The following is a 24,046-nucleotide window of genomic DNA, read 5'->3' as shown; positions in this document are numbered from 1 at the left end:
TCCATTAGCCCTGGTTTTTGGCGCGTGAATATATGCAGTGTGGTGTGTGTGCTTCAGCTTATTATAACAGGGAAACAGACAGTGTAAATCATTCAAGGCTGGCTGTTTTCTTTACATAGCCATCCTTTACAACACACTGCCCTTCATCAATCATATTGTGCATGTTGTTCAGCGTTGCTGATGAAACATGGCCACCATGTGTTTTGACAATGTAGAGACACATATACACACACACAATGTGCATTGTGTGCGTGTATGCCATAGGAATACATTAGATGATTACATCCAACAGCACACATGCACCAATATAGACATCTATAGTACTTTAGCCATTTGCTGTAAACTTGTTTCTGGCAGCTGATTGAGGATAGAAGGGGAGAGAGAGAGAGAGAGAGAGAGAGAGAGAGTGAGCACTCAATCATCTGTCTCGTCCCTCTCTCTATCCCGGGGGGGAGAGGCAACAGTTGGAAGTATGAATTATAAAATAAGAGGTTGTAAAATGGAGATAAATCCCGGTGATTACACAGCTCAGTATCTCACAATTCGATTCCTCTGTCAATGATTCTTTATTGTGGTTGTGTGAAGGACAGCAAGCCTAATAATTCCCCTCGTATGAAGCACGGCAGGGGAAAGCATTGTGATGATAGAGTTCTTTTAAACGTGATTGAGGAGGCAATTACATTTTGCATCTCACTTTTAGGATTTCTTTTTTTTTTTTTTTAAAGCTTCTCTTTCTTTTCCTCATTCTCCAATGGCAGAGAATTCGACCACATCAAACCGTGTTTGTCTTCTACTTCCATCCCCTGGGGTGCCAGCGCTGCAGAAAGCCCAAGAGATAACAAGGGGAAAGACATAAAAGCACATAAACAACACACACCAAGGAGAAAGGAGAGGGCGTATGTGCGCTTGTGGATGTGTGTGCATGAGTTAAGACTCGTACATGTCTATGCAGGTGACTTTGAGCATGCGTGTGTGCATGCATACTTACACAGAGAGTTAGAGTTTAGAGCATTTACCCAGACTGCAGTTCTGTGCCTCGTGGGGTAGCTGGTGGCACCTTTTTCTTTTTGGCTGGCCTTGTGCACATACAGGTACATGCACATACACGCACACACACCACCTCATCCAGCTTCCACTGGAATAAAAAAAAGAACTTTTGACCGCCGCCTCCCTGCAGCCTGTGCAGTTGGACAGCCAGTAACAGTCATTTGCTGTAGGTCCTCTGCCAGCTGCCTCTAAACAGAGGGTTTTATCACAGCATGGTGTGAAGCCTCAATACAACCAATTACCCAGTTCTAACAGATGTGCGCCATTGCAACTGCTCTGCTCTTTTTGCTCTTATAGATAGCATTATTGCCTAGTGTGCTTTAAATATGTACGTGAAAGATGAGGGGAGACATTGTGCAAACATGCCTGTAAATAATCTATGTAAAAGTATTTTTATTTGAATTTTTTTTAACTCATACTGTACACTGAGCTGGAACAGAGGCTCAACAGGAAATCTTTTTTGCTCCACTCAGATTTTTCCCACTGGCCAAGTCTATTGAAACTGGTGACCTTCTGTCATTTCTGGCTCTGTGTGAAAATACCATCCTCCTCCTTTTTCTTTTTTTCTTTCCTCTAGTTGGGTAATGTCACGTGGGGGCCTGAAGGACAGGACATAGTTCTGTTGCGCAGACAGGTGTCCTGACCTTCTGTCTGCACTCCCACGCCTCAGGGGACCTCTGTGAAATAGAGGCCAAGGCTTTGACCTAGTCTCTCATCTACAGTTTGTCTCTAAACGGAAGCACACTGCAGATGCAATGAATCACAACTTTTCAGCCTCATTTGGAGGTATTTTGTTTTGATTTTATTGTCAACCATCAAAGAATAATCAAAGAAAATCAATGTTGCTCATAATTTCTTTCAGAGGGCTCCTCATCTCCCCTCCCTCCACTCACAAATCAATAGTGTACCCATATGCTACAATTAGATCTCAAATGGCCTCCCTCCAATACCCACTGGCCATGGCAAGATTGTATTATTCAAGTATGGAGATGAAAGTCCCCTCTGATCCACCAAAATAACATCTTGTGCAGTCATCTAGTTTGTAGATTTGATTCCTTTGATGATATTTCCCCTGTAGTTGGCTTTTCACCAGGGCATCATAGCTGTGAAAGGCATGCATGTTGGATGTTTAATTTTCTGCTGTTCTACTGGCATGATGGCAGTAAGTTAGTCCATCTGTGAAAGAATGAATGAATGACCACGAGAGCAGATGAAAAGTCTATAGTAAATACAAGAAACAAGAGAAAGGGACACAGGAAGCAAAACAGCAAACTTTGAAGAGGATTTTCACATTTTCCTGTACCGATGCAAATACCTTGACATTTATACCGGTTCCTAAACAATACTTTTTTTGATACCAATTTTTACTCCTTAGGTATTGAAATTGGGTATTGAATGATGAGGCATTTTTCGATACTTAAAAGGCAATTCGGTCAGTGCCTAAAAAGTATTGAATTTGGTACCCAGCCCGGTGTTGAACTGTTACCAATTTGATTCAATTCAATTTTACGTATAGTGTAAAATCATTACAGAAGTCATCTCAGGACAATTTACAGATATAGAAGTCCTAGATCACATTCAGTGATTTACAGGGACCCAACAATTTGATCCAAGAGCAATTGCACCAAGTGCAGCGGAGAGGAAAAACTTCCTTTTAACGGGCAGAAACCTCGAACAGAACCTGGCTCTGGGTGGGCGGCCATCTGCCTCGACTGGTTCGGGGGGGGACTACAATAATGCCTAACTACAGTATAATAAATATATGACTCATAATAATTATAGCAGTGGGTAAGCAACAACAATAAAAAAGCTGTCCAAGGCCAGTACTTTGGCACACTCTGTTACAGAGATCCTTCTTCTTTAAGGGTTGTATTACTCAATGAGCCAAGTTATATCCCAGACAATGAAAGACATTATTTTCTCTTGCACTCTTGCCCTTTTAATTACATGTGCATTTTAAAAGGTTTTGCCAAATAACTAATGTGCGATCTTCTTGCTAATGTAGAGTACGCACTACTGGAAAACAGTGAAAGCAATATGTGTTGATTTATTGTATTATAATGAAGAAAAGCTCCTGCCTGTTTTTTTTGTTTTGTTTGTTTTCATTTTTGCATTCTGTTTTCAGTTTAATTGATTTTTAGTACTGGGTAAAAAAAAAAAAAAAATCTTGGAAAGACTATTTATTAACTGTTTCGGGCTGGTTAATGCCCAAGTAGGTGTTAGTTGAATTACATGAGAGTAGCCATGCTACAATATGCTGGCATTGCTTACCCTCTCTATCTAATTAGTTTCCGTGCAACATCGCTGAAATTGAATTATAGTCATGCTCCTTATATCCACTTGAGTGGAAAAGGCCTCTCGCCTGGTGAAGCCCTTTTGATAGGAAGGGAAGTTATTCAGATGAAACTCTTGACCTCTGCAGTTCAGCCTCGCTGCTACAATTCTTCATTTCCTCACAGTTGCTAACAATTCATTTGCTAACATTCCCTTTTTCTCAGTTGAAATCAAGATTTAAGATGAGTATCAGAAATGACACTTTACACACAACGAATGCATGACTTGCTATGCGGTGGACTTCCTCTCTGTGTGGACATAACAGCCGGTGCAGTCTTTTTTTTTTTAGGGAAATGTACTACATTTCGGCATTCTCGGGTTCTCTCTCTTCTCTGTACTTGTGCAGATCATCACCCACTTGTGTGATTGCGTGTGAGAAGGCATCGTGTTTGTGTGTCTGTACACGTGTTCGCACACTTCTATATTTCACAATGTGCATTTGTGCCTCCGTCAGCCTGCCCGCGTGTGCGTCAGTCGCCGCGCGTTTGGCTGCCTGTGTGTGTTTCATGCCGAACATTGTCTTCTTGAAACACTAAGCAAATCTCCTCAATGTGATAATTGGCTCCCCGGGGTGCTTGTATCTTTGCTGCTCATCATCGTCATCCCCTCCAGAAATAAAAAGAGAGCGTGTTAGATGAGATAGGCGAAGTTTGCCGGGGAAACTGATCCCAAGTCTGCCTGAACTCTTTTTGGCAAGAAGAAACTTTTGAGGCAATGAGACAGCGGGGGCCAGATCCGGTGCATCCTGGCTGCAGGCTGCTATCTGGTGTCTTCACGGCACCGGGGCCTTGTTTTGTCAGCCATGATACATGAGAAATGATGCAAAACATCAGCTTCAATCGCTGCAGTGACATTGAGAACAATTGGGAGATTTTATTGTTTCTCTTCAGGAAAAAAAACAACAACCCTGAAATCTCAAAGGGAGTCGCCTGTGTTAAACCAGCCATGTAGGATTATTAGTTACAAGAAGTGAAGCGGTTGTTTGAGGCTCGGGATGCTTCACTTGTTTAGGTGTTTTTCATGTCACATAGACGACCTTAGTTGGTGGTTTGCATTTGCTGGCACCTGAGCTGTGTAAAATGCAGAGCTGTTTGTGCGCCTGAAGGCAAATAGAGACACTCATCTGGTCGATAGAGTCTCTCCCTCTCTCTTACTCCCTCTCATCCATATGTTCTTGCAGTCTCCGGGGTATTGTGGACCACATAGCAGATTGTTGGCCGCTTCATAGGGGAAACAGTGAGACAGCTGGGCACCCATCACAAGGCCAAACAGATGTTCAGGTGACTTAGAGAGGAAGTGAATGGAAAAGAGAGGAACGACAGGGGGGGGGATTCAGGTTATGTGGAAGATAGGGATGCAGAGGGATATTGGAAGGCAGAAAAAAAATTAATTTGAAATGAGACTTCATTAGCAATCCCCTGTCAGCCTCTGAGGTGGGCCAAATGCTTTCTACTATCCTTAGGCCACAGGACTCTGTTTCGTTTCCCATATTGATTCGCCCACTAGTCTATCTGCTGTAGGTCCAATGCCTTTGATCTCTTGATTATCTTTTTTCTAAATGTGGACGAGATGGCTAAGCGGCTCAAGGATTCAGTGCTTTAATTCTGACGCACCCTAGGGAACATTCAGAAGTTAGAATGGAATCCGGCCCTGCAACCAAAAAATGAAACTTTTTGTGGAGATCCACAAACAATTTTCACAGAGCCCGTGTCTCAGGGCCAAGCTTGATCCAATCAGAGCCTCTAATCTGACACAAATCTGCATAGAGGCTGATGTAATAACAAAAATCTCCATTATGGTAAACTTCTCTACCCCCACTGGTACCGAGGCCCCTTTTTTCTATACTGCATTTATCAAATTAAACCAGATGAAGGTTCTTCGATTTTTTTACCCCCCACCCCTTCTCTTCTTTCTTGTGCCAGCCTTTGTTCTTTGGTTGCAGGTCTCATATATAATACATGAGGATTGGGAGACTTATCCGGTTCTGGCCATACTGGCTGATATTCCCTGGAAAGGGTCTATATTTAAGAGTTGGATAGGTCATCGATGGCGCCAGGGGAGCTGATGACTTCTACCCAAAAGGTGGTGGCGGCTGAATACCATTTAAAACCTAAAATAGAACTCAACACAATTACATTGTAGCAGTGTCAAAGTAGCTGCAAAGGCATTACAGCAGACTTAGCCCTTAATGGAGGTTTGGATCTAGTTTTGTCTTGTTGCTGATGACACTGTGCTCCCTAGTGTCTAGTGACACTATGTTTGAACATCAACGAAAAAAGAATTTTACCCTTTTTACCTGCCTCTATTTCTACTTGAATAAATCTAATTCCTGCCCTTTTCTTTTGCTTCTTGTGTTTCCACAGCTGGCACCACCTATATCTTTGGTAAAGGAGGGGGTCTGATCACATACACATGGCCCAATAATGAGAGGCCAAGCACACGGACGGACCGGCTGGCGGTGGGTTTTAGCACCACCATCAAAGACGGCATCCTCGTCCGCATCGACAGCGCCCCACGTCTGGGTGACTACATCATGCTCCACATCGTAAGTACTCACGTTTAACACCTTAATATTGCAGTCAATCTACTGAAGTCATTTTTATTTAATTAGATTTAGGCTAAACATCTGGTTCAAGCTAATTAGGAACAGTTACATATCTATTTTAGCTTCTATACATTACAATAAATGAATAAACCTACGCTTTTGTTATTGTTGTCCAGAAGCACTTATATGTTTCTAGCATTACAACCAAGATGATGACCACAATCACCTGTGAGTCATTGGTCAAGGTTTACATATTTCAGTCTTCAGGCCATATTCAGCCCATCATGCTCAAACTGAATTATACAAACGGTGCAGATCCATAAAAGAAAAACAATAAATAGATAACTTACCCCCTGCTCCAAGTCTCTGCTTACCATCCTCTTCCAGAATAAACCTACTTCTCCACCACATTCGAACTGACTCCCAGCATGAATAATGGATGGGGCCTCCCCATACATATGCAGCCTGTTCCCACGAGTTGGCATTCTTGGCCAGTCGACGGTGCATCCATGCAGCATCTTAATAATCTCACTTTGAGACCTTGTGTTAGACTCGTTTACATAAGCATCAAGTATTTAAACTATCATCAACGGGAGCTGATGAATGCAGAGCGTCAAATCAGTGCAATTGGGGGGATGTGGAGAGGCAGCTGTGGTTTGGTGGAGGGGGTGTGAGTTGCTGCTGACGCCATGCGAAAAAAGATGTGGTGATGAGGAGGAGCTACAGTTGCTAAAGCAGATTGAAAGTATTTTTCTTCTTAAAGAGCTCCCCTCATCTCCTGAGTGCCGGCCATGTGGTGCAGAAAAGCAGCCATCTGCTCTGCAAAGATGAGGGCCAACAACAAGCAGTTTGGAGCTGCCTTTACAGTATACAGAGATAAAGTGAAGGTGTGTGTGTGTGTGTGTGTGTGTGTGTGTGTGTGTGTGTGTGTGTGTGTGTGTGTGTGTGTGTGTGTGTGTGTGTGTGTGTGTGTGCGTGCGTGTGCATAGGTAAGAGAGGAAGTGGAATGGCGTGGATCGAGAGAAAATGATAAAGATGTACAGTAGCAATGTGGGGAGACGCTTTTCTGCATCCCTAACCGACTGAGTAATTGCAGGAACCCCTAAAGGAAGGAAAAGGAATGCATTTTTAATTCAGCTTTTTTAGATCACAGCACAGCTAGCCAAGCAGGGTATCTCTTATAATTTGGCTGTGAGTCGTTGAGCGGGCGAATATCTTCATTTCTCCAGTCTCTTGGCGCTAATGAATGTATTAATAGCAAAAAGCCAATTCATTCAGAGAAGCAGCATGTTCTAAAAAACACAGTGTTGTGCTGCATGGGTAACATTGCATTGCTGATATTTTAAATGATTTATTGGCAGCCAAGGGTGTACAAACAAAGTGGGTTTCATGTAATATTAACAGTGATTGTACCATTAAACTATAAAATACTTTGCAAACGTCACGACACTCCAAGGCTTCATTTTTCCCACAATTACACTGCTATTGAACCGAAACCAAATGAAGAAAGCTGGACTTCTTTACCACAGGTAAACGGTAAATAATTAATTAGACCTTGAGTGAATTTTTAGCCGTGAGACTGGTGGATTTGGTTACACCTTGAGGAAATTAAACCGTTGCTTGACCTTACTTGTAATTTGTTTGTTGTTGTTATCTGGATAATACATTATCATTGGACTACGTTAATGCAGTTAAAATAACTTTGCTGTTTCTACAAGTTTTATGAATGGCATAAAAGTAGCAGATATTTCAGACTTCACTGAAATGTCATTAGATAATAACTCCTAATGACAGACGTCAGGTCTTCGCTGTCAGCGCTTTGCATTTAGTAATGAGTCTTGGAGAAAAGGTTAAACGCATTACGCCTGTCGATTCTGGATATATGTCTAACCAAAGGTCTTATCAGGCCTAGGGCCATTACCTTAGCCTTTGTAATTATTAGGTCACTACTTGAGAATCAGCACACCAAAGTGTAAAATAGAATTATAGACAATAGGCACCCTATAACATTTTGATAGCTGAGTATAATGCATGGTAGAGTCTGCAGAAGTATATATACTGTATATAAGTTGCAGTTTTTTTTTTTAATAACACTTCACCAGGAGATCATCAATGCCTTTGACTGACTTTGACTTAAGTATCTCATGCTTTCAGTTTATTCTGACAGAAAAAAAAGGGCATACGTTGCATTTTCACACCCAGAGCGCAGAGAGAAACAGACATTTTGAGACAGAACCTAATCACTGATTCCCTCCTTAGTCTCCCTGTCTTTTTTTTGTTGCTTTTTTCATTATCTCCTCTCCCTCCTCTCTGTTTTCTGATTAGCTTACGGCTTGTTTGACAATCATGAATTAAAATGCTGATTGTAGTGTTTACATTTTAACTGCTAAGAACAACTGCACGCTTGGTTTGAAATCTGAGGGGCAATTTGGGGTAATTTGCGGAGGTGAGCACGACATTTTGCCATTGCTGGTGTTTCATTTACGAGTTCATTCCATTTCTGTGCTCTAATGCGGAGCGTAAAACCGACGAGGACATCTTGTGTTTCATGTTGCACTTGGTAAAAGATAATCTGAATGCAATGCTAAGATAACAAACCAAGGTGTTTGTGTAACAGGTGGGTCAAAAGGGGTTAGGGGTTGTCACAACGCCGCAGGTATGTACATTTTTGTGAGTGAGTGAAAGATTAAATCCATGACAGAGAGACTCTTAAGCCGTGGGCTAGATGTGCAACTTGTGATTCACACAGTCTCTCACCAGGGACTGCACATGACTGCAGGTGAAGATAACCCAAAACACACACACACACATGGAGAAATCCTTCAGAATCTCATCTCTACTACATCATTTGAATGGAAAAACTCCTTTTTATGCCACAAACAGACAATACAGGACAGATAACGATGCAAACTTAAAGAAACTGTACTGCTTAAAAGACATTGCAGTAACCTTATTGCAATAAAAGATCTGCTGGTGATAGTGAATTTTATTAAAGGTCTATTTTTGATCACAAAATTGTGTCTGAATATCAAAGGTCCCATATTGTAAAAAGTGAGATTTCCATGTCTGTATTGATTATAAAGCAGGTCGAGGTGCTATATAATTATTATGAAAGTTTCAAAAGACTTATTCCGTTAAGAAATGCACACAGCCCGTAATCCTTTACGGTGCCGTCAGGACTTCTCTAAGTTTGTGATGTCACAACTATACTATATATAGGTAGAAAGTGCTGATACAGTGCCGTTACAGTCGTTCCTCGGCTGCAATGACGTTGCAGTGAAGCCGAGAGCTAAGATGTGGAAGACCCGGAAACACTGACCAATCAGAGCAGACTGGGCTTTTTCAGTAGGGCAGACGGGCACGGCACTAAAACAGGGTGTTTCAGACAGAGGGTGAATACAGGTATATTCAGACATGATAATGTATACAAATAATGTATTTCTTTTAACATTAAAGCATGTATGTAATGTATGCATGTAAATGTTCCAGTAGAAACCCAAAATACAAGTATGAACCTGTAAATGAGCATGGTATGGGACCTTTAAAGGAAAATCGCCACCTTTTATCTCTTGGAAGATGCAGTCCTGTGTCTGAGGTGTCATCCTTATTTATCACCAGTGTTGGGAGTAACGCGTTACAAAAGTAACGCAATTACAGTAATGTATTCCTTTTTGCTGTAACGCAGTAATATAACGCATTACTAATTACATTTCGGTAATATTATTACCCGTTACAATCTCAGTAACGCGAGATACAACGCATTTTAATGCAACATTTTTTAAGAATTTCTCAACACCGCGAAGCATTTGTTCACAGGAAAAAAGCCGTGCGTATAATTTCATAACATCTGTGTCCCAAAAGGTGACGGTACGTCAGCTCGGACAGCAGTGTGTCCGACCCGCTGACAGATTTAAACATGTCGGGAATTAATGTTTAGGTTGTTACACGTAAATCATTGCAGTTTATCAGCCGTGGAGAGTAACTCTGCCTGTAGTGGAACTGCTTCGAATTACGACCAAAAACGCTTGTCTTTTACTGTGACCATTTACTGTTCAATATGTTGCTGTCATGAACGGTAATAATTATTACAGTTGCAGTTTTACAAACAAGAAAGTGAGCAACTTAGCTTGACGGACACGTTGCATCTCAGTAAGCTAGCAAGAGTACACAACAGACAACTTCCGTGTAGGCTACTTCAAAATAAAAGCACTTCCTGTGACGGTTCGCAGTAAAACTATATTACTGTTAAAAAAAAGTAAGCGTATGGACCTTTTCACATATCAGCTGTAAATCAAGTACTGTAAATAATGTAAATAGTTAGTTTTAATCACACTATAATTGACCATTTCCTTTAGACTGTTTTAAACTAAACAACATGAATTTCTTATTCAAGTGCTTTAAACAAACATTTTACAACAATGCCGTACTTCAATACAACCATAAGATACTTTTAATTGGGTATTTTTATTTTCTCCTACTTGTATATTGTAAATTTACTTATCTATTTTTTTTATAGCTTTAGTTACTTTGCATATCAATATTAATTATACAAAATATTATGAATAATCTATGATGTATCAAAGTGGATAAAGAGGAGACTTTATTGATCCGGTGGTGAAATTCACAAGCTAGCTGCCAAGTCAAACTTCCGCTATTATTTTGGTGAAAGTAACTCAAAAGTAATGCAAAAGTAGTGTAACGCATTACAATTCAGAGACAGTAATATTGTAATATAACTAATTACTCTCAAATGACAGTAACTAGTAATCTATAATGTATTACATTTTGAAAGTAACTTGCCCAACACTGTTTCTCACAAGTTGCTGGAAAATCTGAAGGTATAGAGGACGATGACATGCAACCAAAGTCTTGTCCTGTGTTTGATTTAAGGACACGACAGTAACACTATATGTACCTTAGCCCCTAGATAAGACCCTTTTATATTTTCTGAACACTACAGTCTGAAATAGGAATAATAGAGGACGAGCTATAGCCTGGTCCATCTCCAGCTCCAGTGAGCCCAGATGAACTCACTTCTGTGGAGGACGTAGTAGGTGATAAGTTGGAGTCAGGTGAAGCTGAAATTGCGAATGCTCTATCGTCGTTCATGTCTGGCCTCTCTCATGGTTTGCAATTAAGGGAGGGGGGGGGGGGACTGCAAGACACCTGACAAGATAAAGCCTTCTGCAAGTATTGCAACACATTCTCTGTTAACAGGTGCAAGTCATTACATTGAAAACTCCAATTGCCAGTTTTCGGATTAACCTGACATTTAAACTCTTAAAGGAATACGCCACCGTTTGTTGAAACAGGGTTATTCACCGTCTCCTCTATATTTATATAGGTGGGCAAAGCATTTTTGTTTCACTGCATGCATCGTCTTGCGCCGCCACCGCTAGCTTAGTTTAGCATAATGAATGGAATCCTTTGTTGCCGTTAGCATGTCGTGGGTAAAAGTGACCCAACAACATCAAAAACAAAACCTAATTACTTCTTGTGGACTGCCGAACTTATTCACAACAAGTAAAAATAGCAATGCAGATTAAGACTAGACGATTTCCTAGGCAGATATTGACTTGGGACTATATTGGTTGGAAGTAGGCTACAGCCAAAGCACTGCTACTCGGGCACAGAGATATCGGCAGCCCGCGGGGCTCTGCGGCCGGCGCAAAGTCACTGTTTCTGGGTTAGTGGACAACCAAATGCCGCTGCCCTGACTGAGATCCGCGGGGCTCGGTGGGGCTCCGCGACAGGCAGCCCGTGGGGCTCTGCAGCCGGCGCAGAGCCCCACGGGCTGCCGATATCTCTGTGCCCGAGTAGCAGTGCTTCGGCTGTAGCCTACTTCCGCTCAATATAGTCCCAAGTCAGTATCTGCCTAGGAAATTGTCCAGTCTTAATCTGCATTGCTATTTTTACTTGTTGTGAATACGCAGTCCACAAGAAGTAATTAAGTTTTGTTTTTGTTGTTGTTGGGGTCACTTTTACTCACAACATGCTAATGGCAACAAAGGATTCCATTCATTACGCTAAGCTAAGCTAGCGGCGGCGGACTAAGACAATGCATGCACTGAGACAAAAATGCCCACCTATATAAATATAGAGGGGACGGTGAATAACCCTATTTCAACAAACGGTGGCGTATTCCTTTAAAAATGGAGCTTGAACTGTAAACCTTTCTCGTTTTAATGGCTAGTTTATTACTTGTTGTTGTTTTTAACATTTCAATCTTAATTATGAAATATGAATTTAAAGTTGTGTTACATAGCTCAGAAAGTAGTCACCTTTTTATGGTTTGTGTTTAAGATATGAAAGCCCCTTTTTCGGGTGATAATGGTACAGTAATAGTCTTCATAAAACTTTATCAAATGGGTGGACAGATGCTCCAGATTCGTTCACACACACGCATACTTTTCACATGTTAAACACACACTTTCGTCTCCATCTCTGGGGATATGTTAAATCATTCAAACAGACATTGACAACCAATCTGGCTCATATTTTGAATGGAACGACAGCACACAGAATTCCATTACCCACTTGAGTTTTCTCCTCGTGCTAATTCACAGACAGAAAAGTTGCGGCTGCTGGATAATTGAAAACCCAAGGGCTCAGACACTCAGACACAAGATGTGGGATGAGATGAATGGCTGTGGATGGTAAATGCTATATTGCGCGGACCATGCTTCAACTAATTTTCCATCACCCTAACATTGTACGTTACACGCATACAGTAATGCATGTATATTTTAATGTATTAATGCAGGAGTGCAGATGCATAATTCATTCATTTCTTCACTCATTCCTGTCTCTCCCTATCCATCCATCAGCTGCTTCTTTGTCTGAATATGTTTATGTCCAACATTGTCAGTTTCCCAATCTACCTCCCTCCCTCCCTTTCTCTCCCACTCCCTCTCCCTCTGACAGACCTAATATAAGATGTTTGATGTGTACCTGTGTGCATCAGCGTGTATATGGCCAGCAATGGATTGCCTCTATTGAGTTACCCTACCACAGCAGGGAAAGATAGATATTATCGCGGTTATGGCTCATGGCCTCTGATAACATTACAGCTTCTTATTTAGAGTTTGTATTTCCTTACCTCCCACATTTGATTCCCCCCACGGAAATAAAGAGCTGGGAAAATATACCTTGCAGCTGTTTTCACAACTAGTTGCATGCAGTACACGCAGTCAGCATTATTGTAACTTTGTTGATAAATAAGTCTTTCTCTGAAGCTGAGAGTTATTTTTTATCTCTGCTGCGTTATTATTCAGATTTTCCAGGTGATACAACAGACCGCATTATTTCACCTCACGGCTGTGTTTTAAACTAATAACTAAATTGTAATTATCATTACAAGTATATTATTGGCGGGTGGTGCACAGGTTGCTCCTTATGAGGTCAATATTATACCAGATTATTAGCACTATACCCACCCTCGGGGTGACACTGTTGACATAATGACTTTTCACAGCAGGCTGAGCTTAACTGGCATACTAGCTGCCAGATGGTGAGCGAACCTGTGTGTGTGTGTGTGTGTGTGTGTGTGTGTGTGTGTGTGTGTGTGTGGGTGTGGGTGTGGGTGTGTGGGTGTGGGTGTGTGTGTGTGTGTGGTAAACCTTTACATGCTACAGTAGATATGAGCAGCTGTGAAAGATTACATGATCAGAAAGGATCATTCATGGTTGTTTTTCGTTTGGGATTTTAAGGTTGTTTTTGGTCTGCGAGTGGTTTAAAAATAAGACGGATTTGATTTGACAGACGATACAAAATTAGCTTGACAATTAGTTCAATTTAATGCTATTCTTTTTTTATGATTGCTAATCTAAAGGTGGTTGTGGCACTTGAAACGTTTGAAACTAGATGATCTTGCCTGTAATCAGTGGTGGTAAAATGTTTGATTGGTCAAGGCCGGATTAATCTGCTGGAGGGGGGGGGGCTCAGGGCAAAACGTTTGCTGTCTGGCATTCCACTCCCGGTCAACTCTTTGCTTTTTATATGTACCCTGTTGCCTCTTAAGTTTCCATGTTGTACAGTTCTCACAACAGACTATATTTTGTATATCCAGAGACACAGTAGGGATGCACCGATCCAACTTTTACTCTCCCGATACCCATTCCGTTAACTCTGGGTGTGGATACCCAGTACCAATCGAATTCAAAATCTGTAGCTCACTCCGATAGGCCTTTTTCACAGAAGAAATTTTGACATGTCATAGTAGGAAAAGCACAGGTGTAAATATTTAAATGAATCAACGTTAAATTCCAAGTAGCTGCTTCAGTTTCAGGGTCCTGGTTGTGCATGCTGGCTCACTGTCACACTGTTATGGCTTCCTGGGACACTTTGAATAGAAGAGAGCCATTGGTAATGTTATAAGTAACACCTTTTCCTACTTTGACAAATCAAAATGTTTGCTGTGGAAAAGGTGTACTGGAATCATTTTTGTGTAAGCTAAAATGAGTGGAACTGATTACAAAAACACTGAATTGTATGTAGGGCTGGGCAAAATATCGGTATTATTTCAACATCGATATATGAGGCTGGATATGGTCTTTCATTTTGGATATTGTAATATCATAATATGACACAAGTGTTGTGTTTTCCTGATTTTAAAGGCTACATTACAGTAAAGTGATGCAATTGTCTGAACTTACCAGACGGTTCTAGCTGTTCTATTATATGCAAGTTAAGTTGGTGTTGTTATTTTCACTACCTTGATGGTTCTCTTGTAAGATTATGGCTATATTGCAGTAATATAATTATTCTTATTTTACTTGTAACCACATCACTCATTTTTCCAATGTTATAAGTTAATGTTTTATTTAATCTTGGTCATAAAGTAACCCCAAGAAAATTGAGTTTTTAGGGAAATCTTCATTCTCACATAAAAAAAGAGTGAAATCACACTTTCTATCCAAAGGGTATTGTATTGAATATTACAGAAAAGAAAGGAAAGCAATGTCTGTGCTCCTCTGTTAGAGCATTGCCTGTGATGTTCGTGAGTTGACTAAATAATCAAGGACGGTTGTTGAGAGTTTGGTGCCATTAATAATTAACAACTTAGACAGGCACCTTCGCTTTAGCTGAAAACACAGAAAAAAGATCCACGGACACACCTAAAGGAACATTACACCGAAAGCCTCTTTGCGTCTTGTGTTGTCAAGAACAGCATGCATGGATACACAAAAACATATGTAACACAAGCGCTCGCACTCTTTAGTTCTCCCTCTCTCGCTCCAATATAAGCCCGCCCACACTCTCACTCTCACATATTCTCCCTCTCTCTACTACGGCCGTGTACTTATATATACACATATAACAAACACACACACACACACACTTCTACAGGCTCTTTCAACAAATTCTCACAACGCGGTACACTGGCACTGACACGCCGAAGCTGATACTAGGGCTCTTCAGGGACCGCTGCCTGTCATTCATCCATGTCAACCAAAGGCACTTTGGGGGGAACAGTTCACACACACACACACACACATCTGTAGAGCAACAGCGAGTAATAACCGCTCAAGTTGGACAAACAGTGACATTATTACAATGTAGCCATGTGGTCCTTGGCCTTAGCCACAGCCTCAGCGATTTATATTTCATGGATTAAGATGAAAAATTCAATGAGGAACAACAGTGTGCCTGTCTCTCCCTACTTTGCTCTCTGACAGCTAGCCACCCCCTTGGGGGTTGCTCGTGTTTTCACAGTTTCATGGTAGGACATGAATCCCATTCTCACAGTGATGAGGAGACCGAAAGAGAAGATGAAAGAGACAGAGAGGGCAGCATCGTGTACATACAGAAGTAGAACAAATACAAGAGGCTGAATGAAGAAAAGAAAAGGGGGGGGAATAAGAAGAGGTAGGAGGAAAGGAGTTGGGGAGGTGGGGGGGGGGGGGGAGAGATAGAGAGATGGGGGTATTTTAGAATTCAGAGCAGGATCAGAGACAAACTTGGCTCAGATAGGTCTCAGCACATTGGCTGTGAATTCAAAATTATGTGTTGCCTTTCTGTCTCACTCTGATGCAACCCCTCCTCCCTCCCCGCTACCAGCTTCCCCCCTCTTATCTCTCACTCCTTCTTATCTCTTTCTCTGCTACACTGCCTCAGCACTATTGTTTTCATACTAACGGCTAGATTGGGCGCTGGTAGCTGATCGGTCAGTCGGTTTGAATTCAGCTGCAGTGCGAAAAACCCTCTCTAGTAAAGCTCCCGGTAGAGGTGTGAACAGAATGTGGCCATTTTAGTGGCAGCCATTTTAAATGCAGGAATCTGTCACTAAACCATTTATTTGTTATGTCGTCAGAAGTTTGTAATCCATCAATCATTCCTTATTACTACGGAAGCGTCTTTCTGCCACGCCACAAAAAAAAACACAACAGCTTCTGACTATTTTCGGCTTCACCAGTGCCTGAAATGGGCCAGCACTTTTGAATTTTGTCCACGTGTACCCTCACTTATAATTGTTATTACCAGTATTATTAATAGACTGATATTTAGACCAAAATAGGCTAATATCATGATTTATAAGGGAAAACCAAGCAATTGAATGTAAATCAGACATTCAGCACCCCATTACAGCCGAAAGGAATGATCCTTTGTTTCATAACCACATTTTCAGACACTGCGACGAGTTGCGACTTTGAGATTGCTAGTCGCATCAGGCTCCTAAGATCGAATGGTCGACTATATGGGGTTACTTTTAGAAGATACTGTATACAAGTGAATATGAATATAAATCTATCCAAGTCACATGCAATGGTCATGGCATGAAACTGCTGAATTAGGGTACTGGCACATTTTTTGGTCCAATTCCGGCACTGGGCTTCACCACACCTCAGACCGCCATCAAAGAAAAAAAAAAAAACATCAGGAAAATGTGAACCTGTTCTTAAGCCTTATGACCATCGCAATATTACCTCTGCACGGAGCGCTCATTAACTCCAACCAGTGATAGAAAGGGATAAATAAATCAAATATTGGACCGACCTAGCCTCCTGCACCTGAACATTCACTGACATTCAGGTGCATAATAAGCCATTTGCTTTTGTTTACTGAGAAACGTGAGATTCCGTGTGGAGAATGAATGAAATTAAACAAATATGCCTCAGAGTAGATTTATTAATGGTCTTATCGCACACACCTTGCTCAATAACTGCAGAATCGTGCCATGTCTCAACCCAAGAAGAACTTAATCAGATGGTGTATATAAGCCATACTCATCAATATATCTGTTCTCACCACTTAACTCATTCAAATATGAGTTTCACGTTATACCAGTATGCTAAGTTGTCATGTTTTAACGTGAAACACTTCGTTATAACAAGATATGTAGTATATTTTTAGAACTTAAGATACGTTTTTATGTCGTGATAACAAGAAGATATATATTGTCATAACGTGAAAAGAATCTTTTCATTACTATCAACTTTTCACGTTTTAATGAGATACTGATCCATTTTTTTCTGGCTGTGGCAGCAATACGCTTCCGTATTATTACACATAAAACAAGCAGTTACATTTCTTTACTAACTACTCAATCGCAGAAATAATAAGTCACAATTAGTGCTGTCAGTTAAACTCGTTATTAACGGCGTTAACGCAAACCCATTTTAACGGCGTACATTTTTTTATCGCGAGATTAACGTTCTTTTTGGCCTAGCAAACTTTGTAGTTTTTTTTCACATGCTGTTACAACAACTAGTAACGTTAGAAAAACTACAACACCACACCGGATCTAGCTAGACCGGAAACAAAACAACAGGCTGCACACACTTGTTTGGGCTTGCGAGCCGGCCAGCGAGTAGCAGGCTAACTTTACGCTTTGAGTGGATGGCGAGCGCGAGACGCCGAAATGGATGCCAATAAGAAAAAACTTTTCGTAACTTTTAAAAAGTTGTCGAGGGGGACAGTAGTTTCACACACACAGCCTGTACTCCACGGAGAAAGCAGCCACACTGGAACTGCTGCAAAGTGCAAACGCTGTCTCATTAACCGGTGATCACTGGACGTCGGTGAGTAATCAAAATTATTTACATAGGAGTTACTGCACACTATATTGACTATGTATATCAGCACACGGAGTGTTGTTTGTATCGGTTTTTTTTTGGACTGTTTTTGTCATTTGGGACATTTTCCACCCCCTTTTCAGTTACATTCCTTATTAGAAAAATGTAAAGGTTACAAATGTCCTGCTGTGGCATCTGGTTTTGGACCATTTTGTTTGTACTGTATAAGCAAAGTGTAAGTGTTACATCTTAGTTAGGTTAGGTAGGCCTACTTGGAGGAATTGTGCAATAATGACTTTTGTTTACAGTAAATAAATACTAAACAATTACAAATCTTAAAGTCAAGTTTATAAAGTAACTTTCTTTGCATTCATTTGATTCCCAATCAAGATACACCGGTAAGAATTGCTTTCCATTGTCAATATGTACTTAAAAACAGTTCTGAAATGCAAAATAATACAATTGTATTCATGTGATAAAACATGCGATTAATCCAGATTAACTATAGAAATTTGGCGATTAATCGCGATTAAAATCGCTAGACAGCCCTAGTCACAATACTTTATTGTTTGTTTCTTTCAAAGCTGCCACACACACCTGTCACATTGTCAGACACATGTAAAAATTAGAAAACTACACATTTTGGATATATTTAGTGACCATCACAGTCGTCACAGTGAAGCTGCGGGGTCCACACAACCTCCAACTTTGGGCTGGAGTTTGATACTTTGGAGTTATTGGAAGGCACAAAGAGAGCAGAAGTGAATTAAGTGTAACGAAAAGAAGTTTGGATAAATGACATTAGAGGAGACCATTAGTGAATATTGTGGAAGTACACATGCTGGATGTTCATGCTAGCTGTGGTTTTTTTGATGTTTATTTTAGAAATTGATGTTTAAAGGAATAATCTGACATTTTGGAAAATATTTGTATTCTCTTAATCACTTGAGAAGATGGAGACCACCGGTTAGCTTAGCTAGGAAGACAGCTAGCCTGGCTCTCGCCAAAGGTATCCAAAATCAACGTATACAGGCACCTTTTAAGCTCAGGAATTAATTTATTATATCTTGTTTTTTTAATTCCGTACCAAACAATTACATGTTGGGCTAGTTCTATCAACAGATATCAAGTTCTTGAATCAGTGGAGAGGCAGAATACTGCCCAACACCGGTCCTAACAACACATAGCTCTGTCTTTAAGTAGCTGCATTTTTCTTAGATGGCGACAGATGCTCTCTTGAGATCAAAGCACCTCACTTCAGTCTGCATCAGCGTCATTTTTATAATTTCCTCTATTTACCCAGCTCTAGGCTCTACGCTATGTGTGTTTGATGGATGAGCGGGACAGCTCGTGACGAGCCACCTAATTTAAGATCAGAAGGATTTGGAATCGATTGAGGTGTTTCTCCAACACTAGGTGCCATCTCAGCTCCAAAGACACTCCTAAATCCCCCCGCAAGGCTCGGCATCACCCTGTTACAGCCACTCTGTGCTCCTCTCTCACCTGAGCCGCCACAGGACAAAGAGACAGAGATGGAGAGTGAGAGTGGGGGTAAAACCAAATTAAAAAAAGAGATTCCAATTTTAGGAAATTGACTCCCATTTCGGATTATCGACAAGAAATGGGGAGGGGGGGTGATGAATTGCGGGCATGCTCAAGTGATAAACGTCAACATTAGAAAATAAATCTAGCGGAAAGAAGGCAAAACAAAATCTCCCACTTTCAATAGCGGTGTGGCAGATTGGCTTGCTCACAAACACACACGTATATACACTTATGTACACACTGCAAATGTATTCATGGAGGATTAAGCGACAGAAAGACCTTGTTTTTCTCTCTCACTCTCTCTGATAAAAAAAAAATGTTGGGGGGATCAAATTTGAGTGCGAAGCTCCTTCACAGATGGAGTGAAAATGTGAAAGTGAGTACCTGTGCATTTTTTTTGAGTTTGTATTTATTTAATCCTCCCATTATTGACTCTCACCATGACAAAGCTCTATTAACAAGGAGACAAAGAACACTATATCACTTTTTTTTTTTTATGAAGCTTGGATCATCAGAAAAGCAATCTATAGGGATAAAAGATATTTCCCTACTGGATGGCTCATATATAGAATTATTATAAGCACTGAATCACTAAAGGTTTAAGGGCCCTGTCTTGCACCCGGCGCAGCGCAAAGCCCGACGCAGGTGTCTTTGCTAGTTTAAGACCGACGCAGTTGTGAATTTCCCGTCCAGCGCCCACGTCGTTTAAATAGCAAGTGCATCCACTCCCATCTGTGCATCTATGGGTGTGCTAGTCTTACAGGGAGGTGTGTTCAGGTGCATTCTTGGCGTATTGCTATGTTGAGGCAGCGGGAAGAGATCACGCCAATGACCAACAAAAACCTGGTCTAAAGTCAATAGCGCAGCATTTCGTTGTTATTTTAACCGCAATCGCCTAGATTTATGCACAGCACGCGCACACTATGCTTGTTACACACACACAGGGAAGCGCAGCAGCACGCACACACGTGCAAAAGATTACAAATAAAAATATTACTTATATTATATTTTCTATTTTTAGTGTGAGCTCCAGTTCTGCAAAGCACTCCTTCTGTGCCGAAGCGCACACACACACACACACACACACACAGACACAGCACATATTTCCTGTCAGGTCAAAGCTGGCTCCAGAGAGGCCACAACCCCCAATACAATCCAGTCTGATTGGGCGCCCAAGTCGACCAATAGGTTAATGACCTTTTTATTTCCTGATGACATACTTTGTGGAACTCTGAGACGTGTATGCATGTGTGTCGAGTTTCTGTCTAGTAAATAGTTTTTGAAAGGGGTTACTTTAAGGGTTAAAGCCAAGTAAAAAAAGAAGGAAGAATCTACTCCTATTATTATTATACTGTAGTTCCTACTTTGAACTACAGTATAATATTCAATCAATACGTGATCCTCGCAGTATTCTGCTAATTATTTTCTGTCTGAGTGTTCACCTTAATTTTCTGCTGTTAACTTTCCATGCACTTTAACTATCTCAGAGTAACGTCTAGTTGTCTGACTTCGGTTCATTCTCAGCAGAAAAAAAAGGATGTCCATTTTATAGGGCCCATCATTTCCTTCTAATTAGAAATGTACTAATATATTCTGTCATTTCTTAGGAAGACTCTTTAAAAGGACTGTATTTTCATACTGTTTAATGGGAAAATGGAAACAGAGTTCAACTGGTGCGTGAGCTTTAGTTAAGCCTTATGAATTGTATAAACTTGTTTTACCAAGGCCCAGCTCAGCTGAATATGCAAAGATGTAAAATGTGTCCATCTGTATCGTTTTAAATTTTAGGCAAGCATTGAATGAATGCATGAATATTTGTCTACATGGCTTTGAATGGATGGATTCCCGTCTGTTTCGAGATTTTTTGGAGTTCTTTCAATGAGAATTCCACTGGGAATACAGTTACATTGCAAACCAACAGTCACCTTTTTACGTCACTGCTTTATTCAAGATTACCTTTATTGTCATTCCTTCATATATTTGCAAACAAAATGATAATCCTCAAAGTGCCAGTTGTTGGTAAAAATAATATCCATCATAAAAACAGTATAGTACAGTAATTGATTCAAAATAAATACATAAATTAGAAAGGCATTAGACCAGGCAGTAGATATTATTGGTTGCCTTATGGGAAATGTAGGATCCAGGAATTTTGGAACTTGACCCATCTAAAAGTCACAATATCTCAGCCTCAACTACATCGATTTTGACCGTTACTTTTTTTTATTTTTTTTTACAATATATTTTATTAATTTTAAACAAACAACAAACCAACAAGCCCAGCTATTACCAACATACAAAACAGGGGGAAATCATTCACACACACAAATTGCACACCACATGTCACATCACATAACCTACATTATTGTTTACAACAAAACACAAACAAAACAAAAAAAAAAAAAGGGGGGGGGGGGATTTCAAAAGAGTTTATGACTTATTGGTGAAGACAAAATGTGGTCTCCCATCCTGCAGCAAACCAGCAAGATCACCAGGAAGGTAATCAAGAAAAGGTTGCCAGATATTATAAAACAAGTCGGTATTGCCCCTTAGTGTGGCACTGAGGCGTTCCAGATGAAAAACTTTAAGTATTTCTCTGTACCACTGTGTGACCGAGGGAGGTTTTTCCTCAATCCACTGGAACAGAACACAACGCCTTGCTAAAAGTAAGAGTTTACCCAGTAACAATAGTTGCCCTGCAGATAGATGTAGATTCAGAAGGAACAAGACTGGTTCTGATTTAACTGTTTTGTGAAAAATTGAACTTAGCTCCTGAGAAATATTCCTCCAATACCTGAGTATTAAGGGACATTGCCATATACAATGATAGTAGGTCCCTACTTCTTTCTTAGACTTCCTACAGAGGGGAGAGACTTGGGGGTTAATCTTGTTTAGAAAATGAGGAGTGCGCTGCAATCTATGCAATATCCTGTACTGACTCTCTCTAAGTCTATTACACGTAAACAGTTTCTTAACAGATTCAAATCCATCTGACCAGATATCAGTATCAAGATCAACCTCCAAATCCTTTTCCGATGGCTCCCTGTTTTTGTTAACATTGGCACAATTAAGAGAGTACAGTTTTTCATAAAAAAGTGAAATAAATTTTCTGTTATTGGAAGCGATTGAATTAAAAGTAAGGAGGAGGCCATCAATTGAATTCTCTATTGATTGGTCTGTTGGAAGTACAATATTGGACTGTACAAAATGTCTAACCTGAAGAAAGCCAAAAAAGTGGCTGTGTGGTACTGTATTTGGTATTTATTCTGAAGTTGTGAAAATGACATAAAATTACCGTTTTCAAATAAATTACCCACAAATCTTAGTCCCTTTGAGTACCAAACATTGAAAATACTTTTCCCCACACCATGAGGAAAATATTTATTTTGGGTTATAACTTGTAATGCTAATGAAAAGCCTCTCTGACCAACATATCTAGTGATATCACGCCAAGTCTTTAGAGTGTTAAGCATAATGGGGTTATTTTTAACCTCAGCCATGAATTCACCTTTGTCAATTGAAATAAGATAGATGGGGGGAAAAAGGGGCACAGCACCAGGCATCCACCAGGGTTCCCTCCTGGTGGAGAAAATGATTGAGCCAGCCTGATATTATGCGTGCATGACAGGCCCAGTTATAATACAAAAAATTGGGAAGGGCTTGACCCCCTCTGTTAACGGGTAATTGTAAAGTCTTCATCTTTAATCTAGGTCTCTTTCCGTGCCATATGAAATTTGAGAGAGCTCTTTCTATACCTAAAAATGCCCTTCTAGTGATCCTAAGTGGTAGCATTTGCATTGGATATAATATTCTGGGAAGCACGTTCATCTTCATCAGGCTGATCCTGCCCATCCATGACAGAGGGAGATCAAACCATCTTTCAAGATCACATTTAACTGCTGTCAAAGTTGGCTTAAAATTCAACTTATACAATTCTTCAACCTTAGCTGATACTCTGACGCCCAGGTAAGCAAAGCCAGCACTCAACCATCTAAATGGAAAATTGACAAGGGTTGTACGGTCTCCAAAGTCACCCAGTGGCAAGGCCTCTGACTTGTCATAATTAATTTTGTACCCTGAAATTTGACCAAATTGACATATAATTGCTACCAAAATGGGTATAGAATACTCTGGTGTGGTAATAAACAGTAATATGTCATCAGCATAAAGCGATATTTTGTTTTCAATGTCTCCTAAAGTTACACCGGACAGCCCATTGTGATTCCTAATAGTCTCAGCAATTGGTTCGAGAGCAAGTACAAATAAAAGCGGTGAGAGGGGACAGCCCTGACGTGTACCTCTACTCAAGGGAAAAATATCAGACACTGAACCATTTACCATGACCCGGGCAGCAGGAGACCTGTATAGAAGCTTAACCCACTGAATAAAATCCGAGCACAACCCAAATTTATCAAGAACATCGAAAAGGTACTCCCACTCTACCCGGTCAAACGCTTTTTCAGCGTCTAATGAGACCGCCAGGACCCTCTTCTTTGTACTATGTGCAAATTGTATTATGTTTAGGAGCCTTCGAACATTAGAGACAGAATATCTATTTTTG

At 40.5% G+C, this 24,046-nt stretch overlaps 1 protein-coding gene across 2 annotated transcripts in view; it reads left to right on the top strand.

Moving 5' to 3' along the window:
- The window catches only part of nrxn3b (neurexin 3b), a 340,029-nt gene that overhangs the window by 248,569 nt on the left and 67,414 nt on the right, over positions 1-24,046 (top strand). For both annotated transcript variants that reach the window (XM_028604831.1, XM_028604830.1), the window contains one exon: positions 5,745-5,926. In XM_028604831.1, the coding sequence (XP_028460632.1) occupies positions 5,745-5,926 (182 nt within the window). The remainder of the gene's footprint in view (positions 1-5,744; positions 5,927-24,046) is intronic.

The sequence above is a fragment of the Perca flavescens genome, chromosome 18, assembly GCF_004354835.1.
Source record: "Perca flavescens isolate YP-PL-M2 chromosome 18, PFLA_1.0, whole genome shotgun sequence".
NCBI lineage: Eukaryota > Metazoa > Chordata > Actinopteri > Perciformes > Percidae > Perca > Perca flavescens.
The sequence above is the reverse complement of the archived record's forward strand: the minus strand, read 5'-3'. Positions and strand labels throughout refer to the sequence as shown.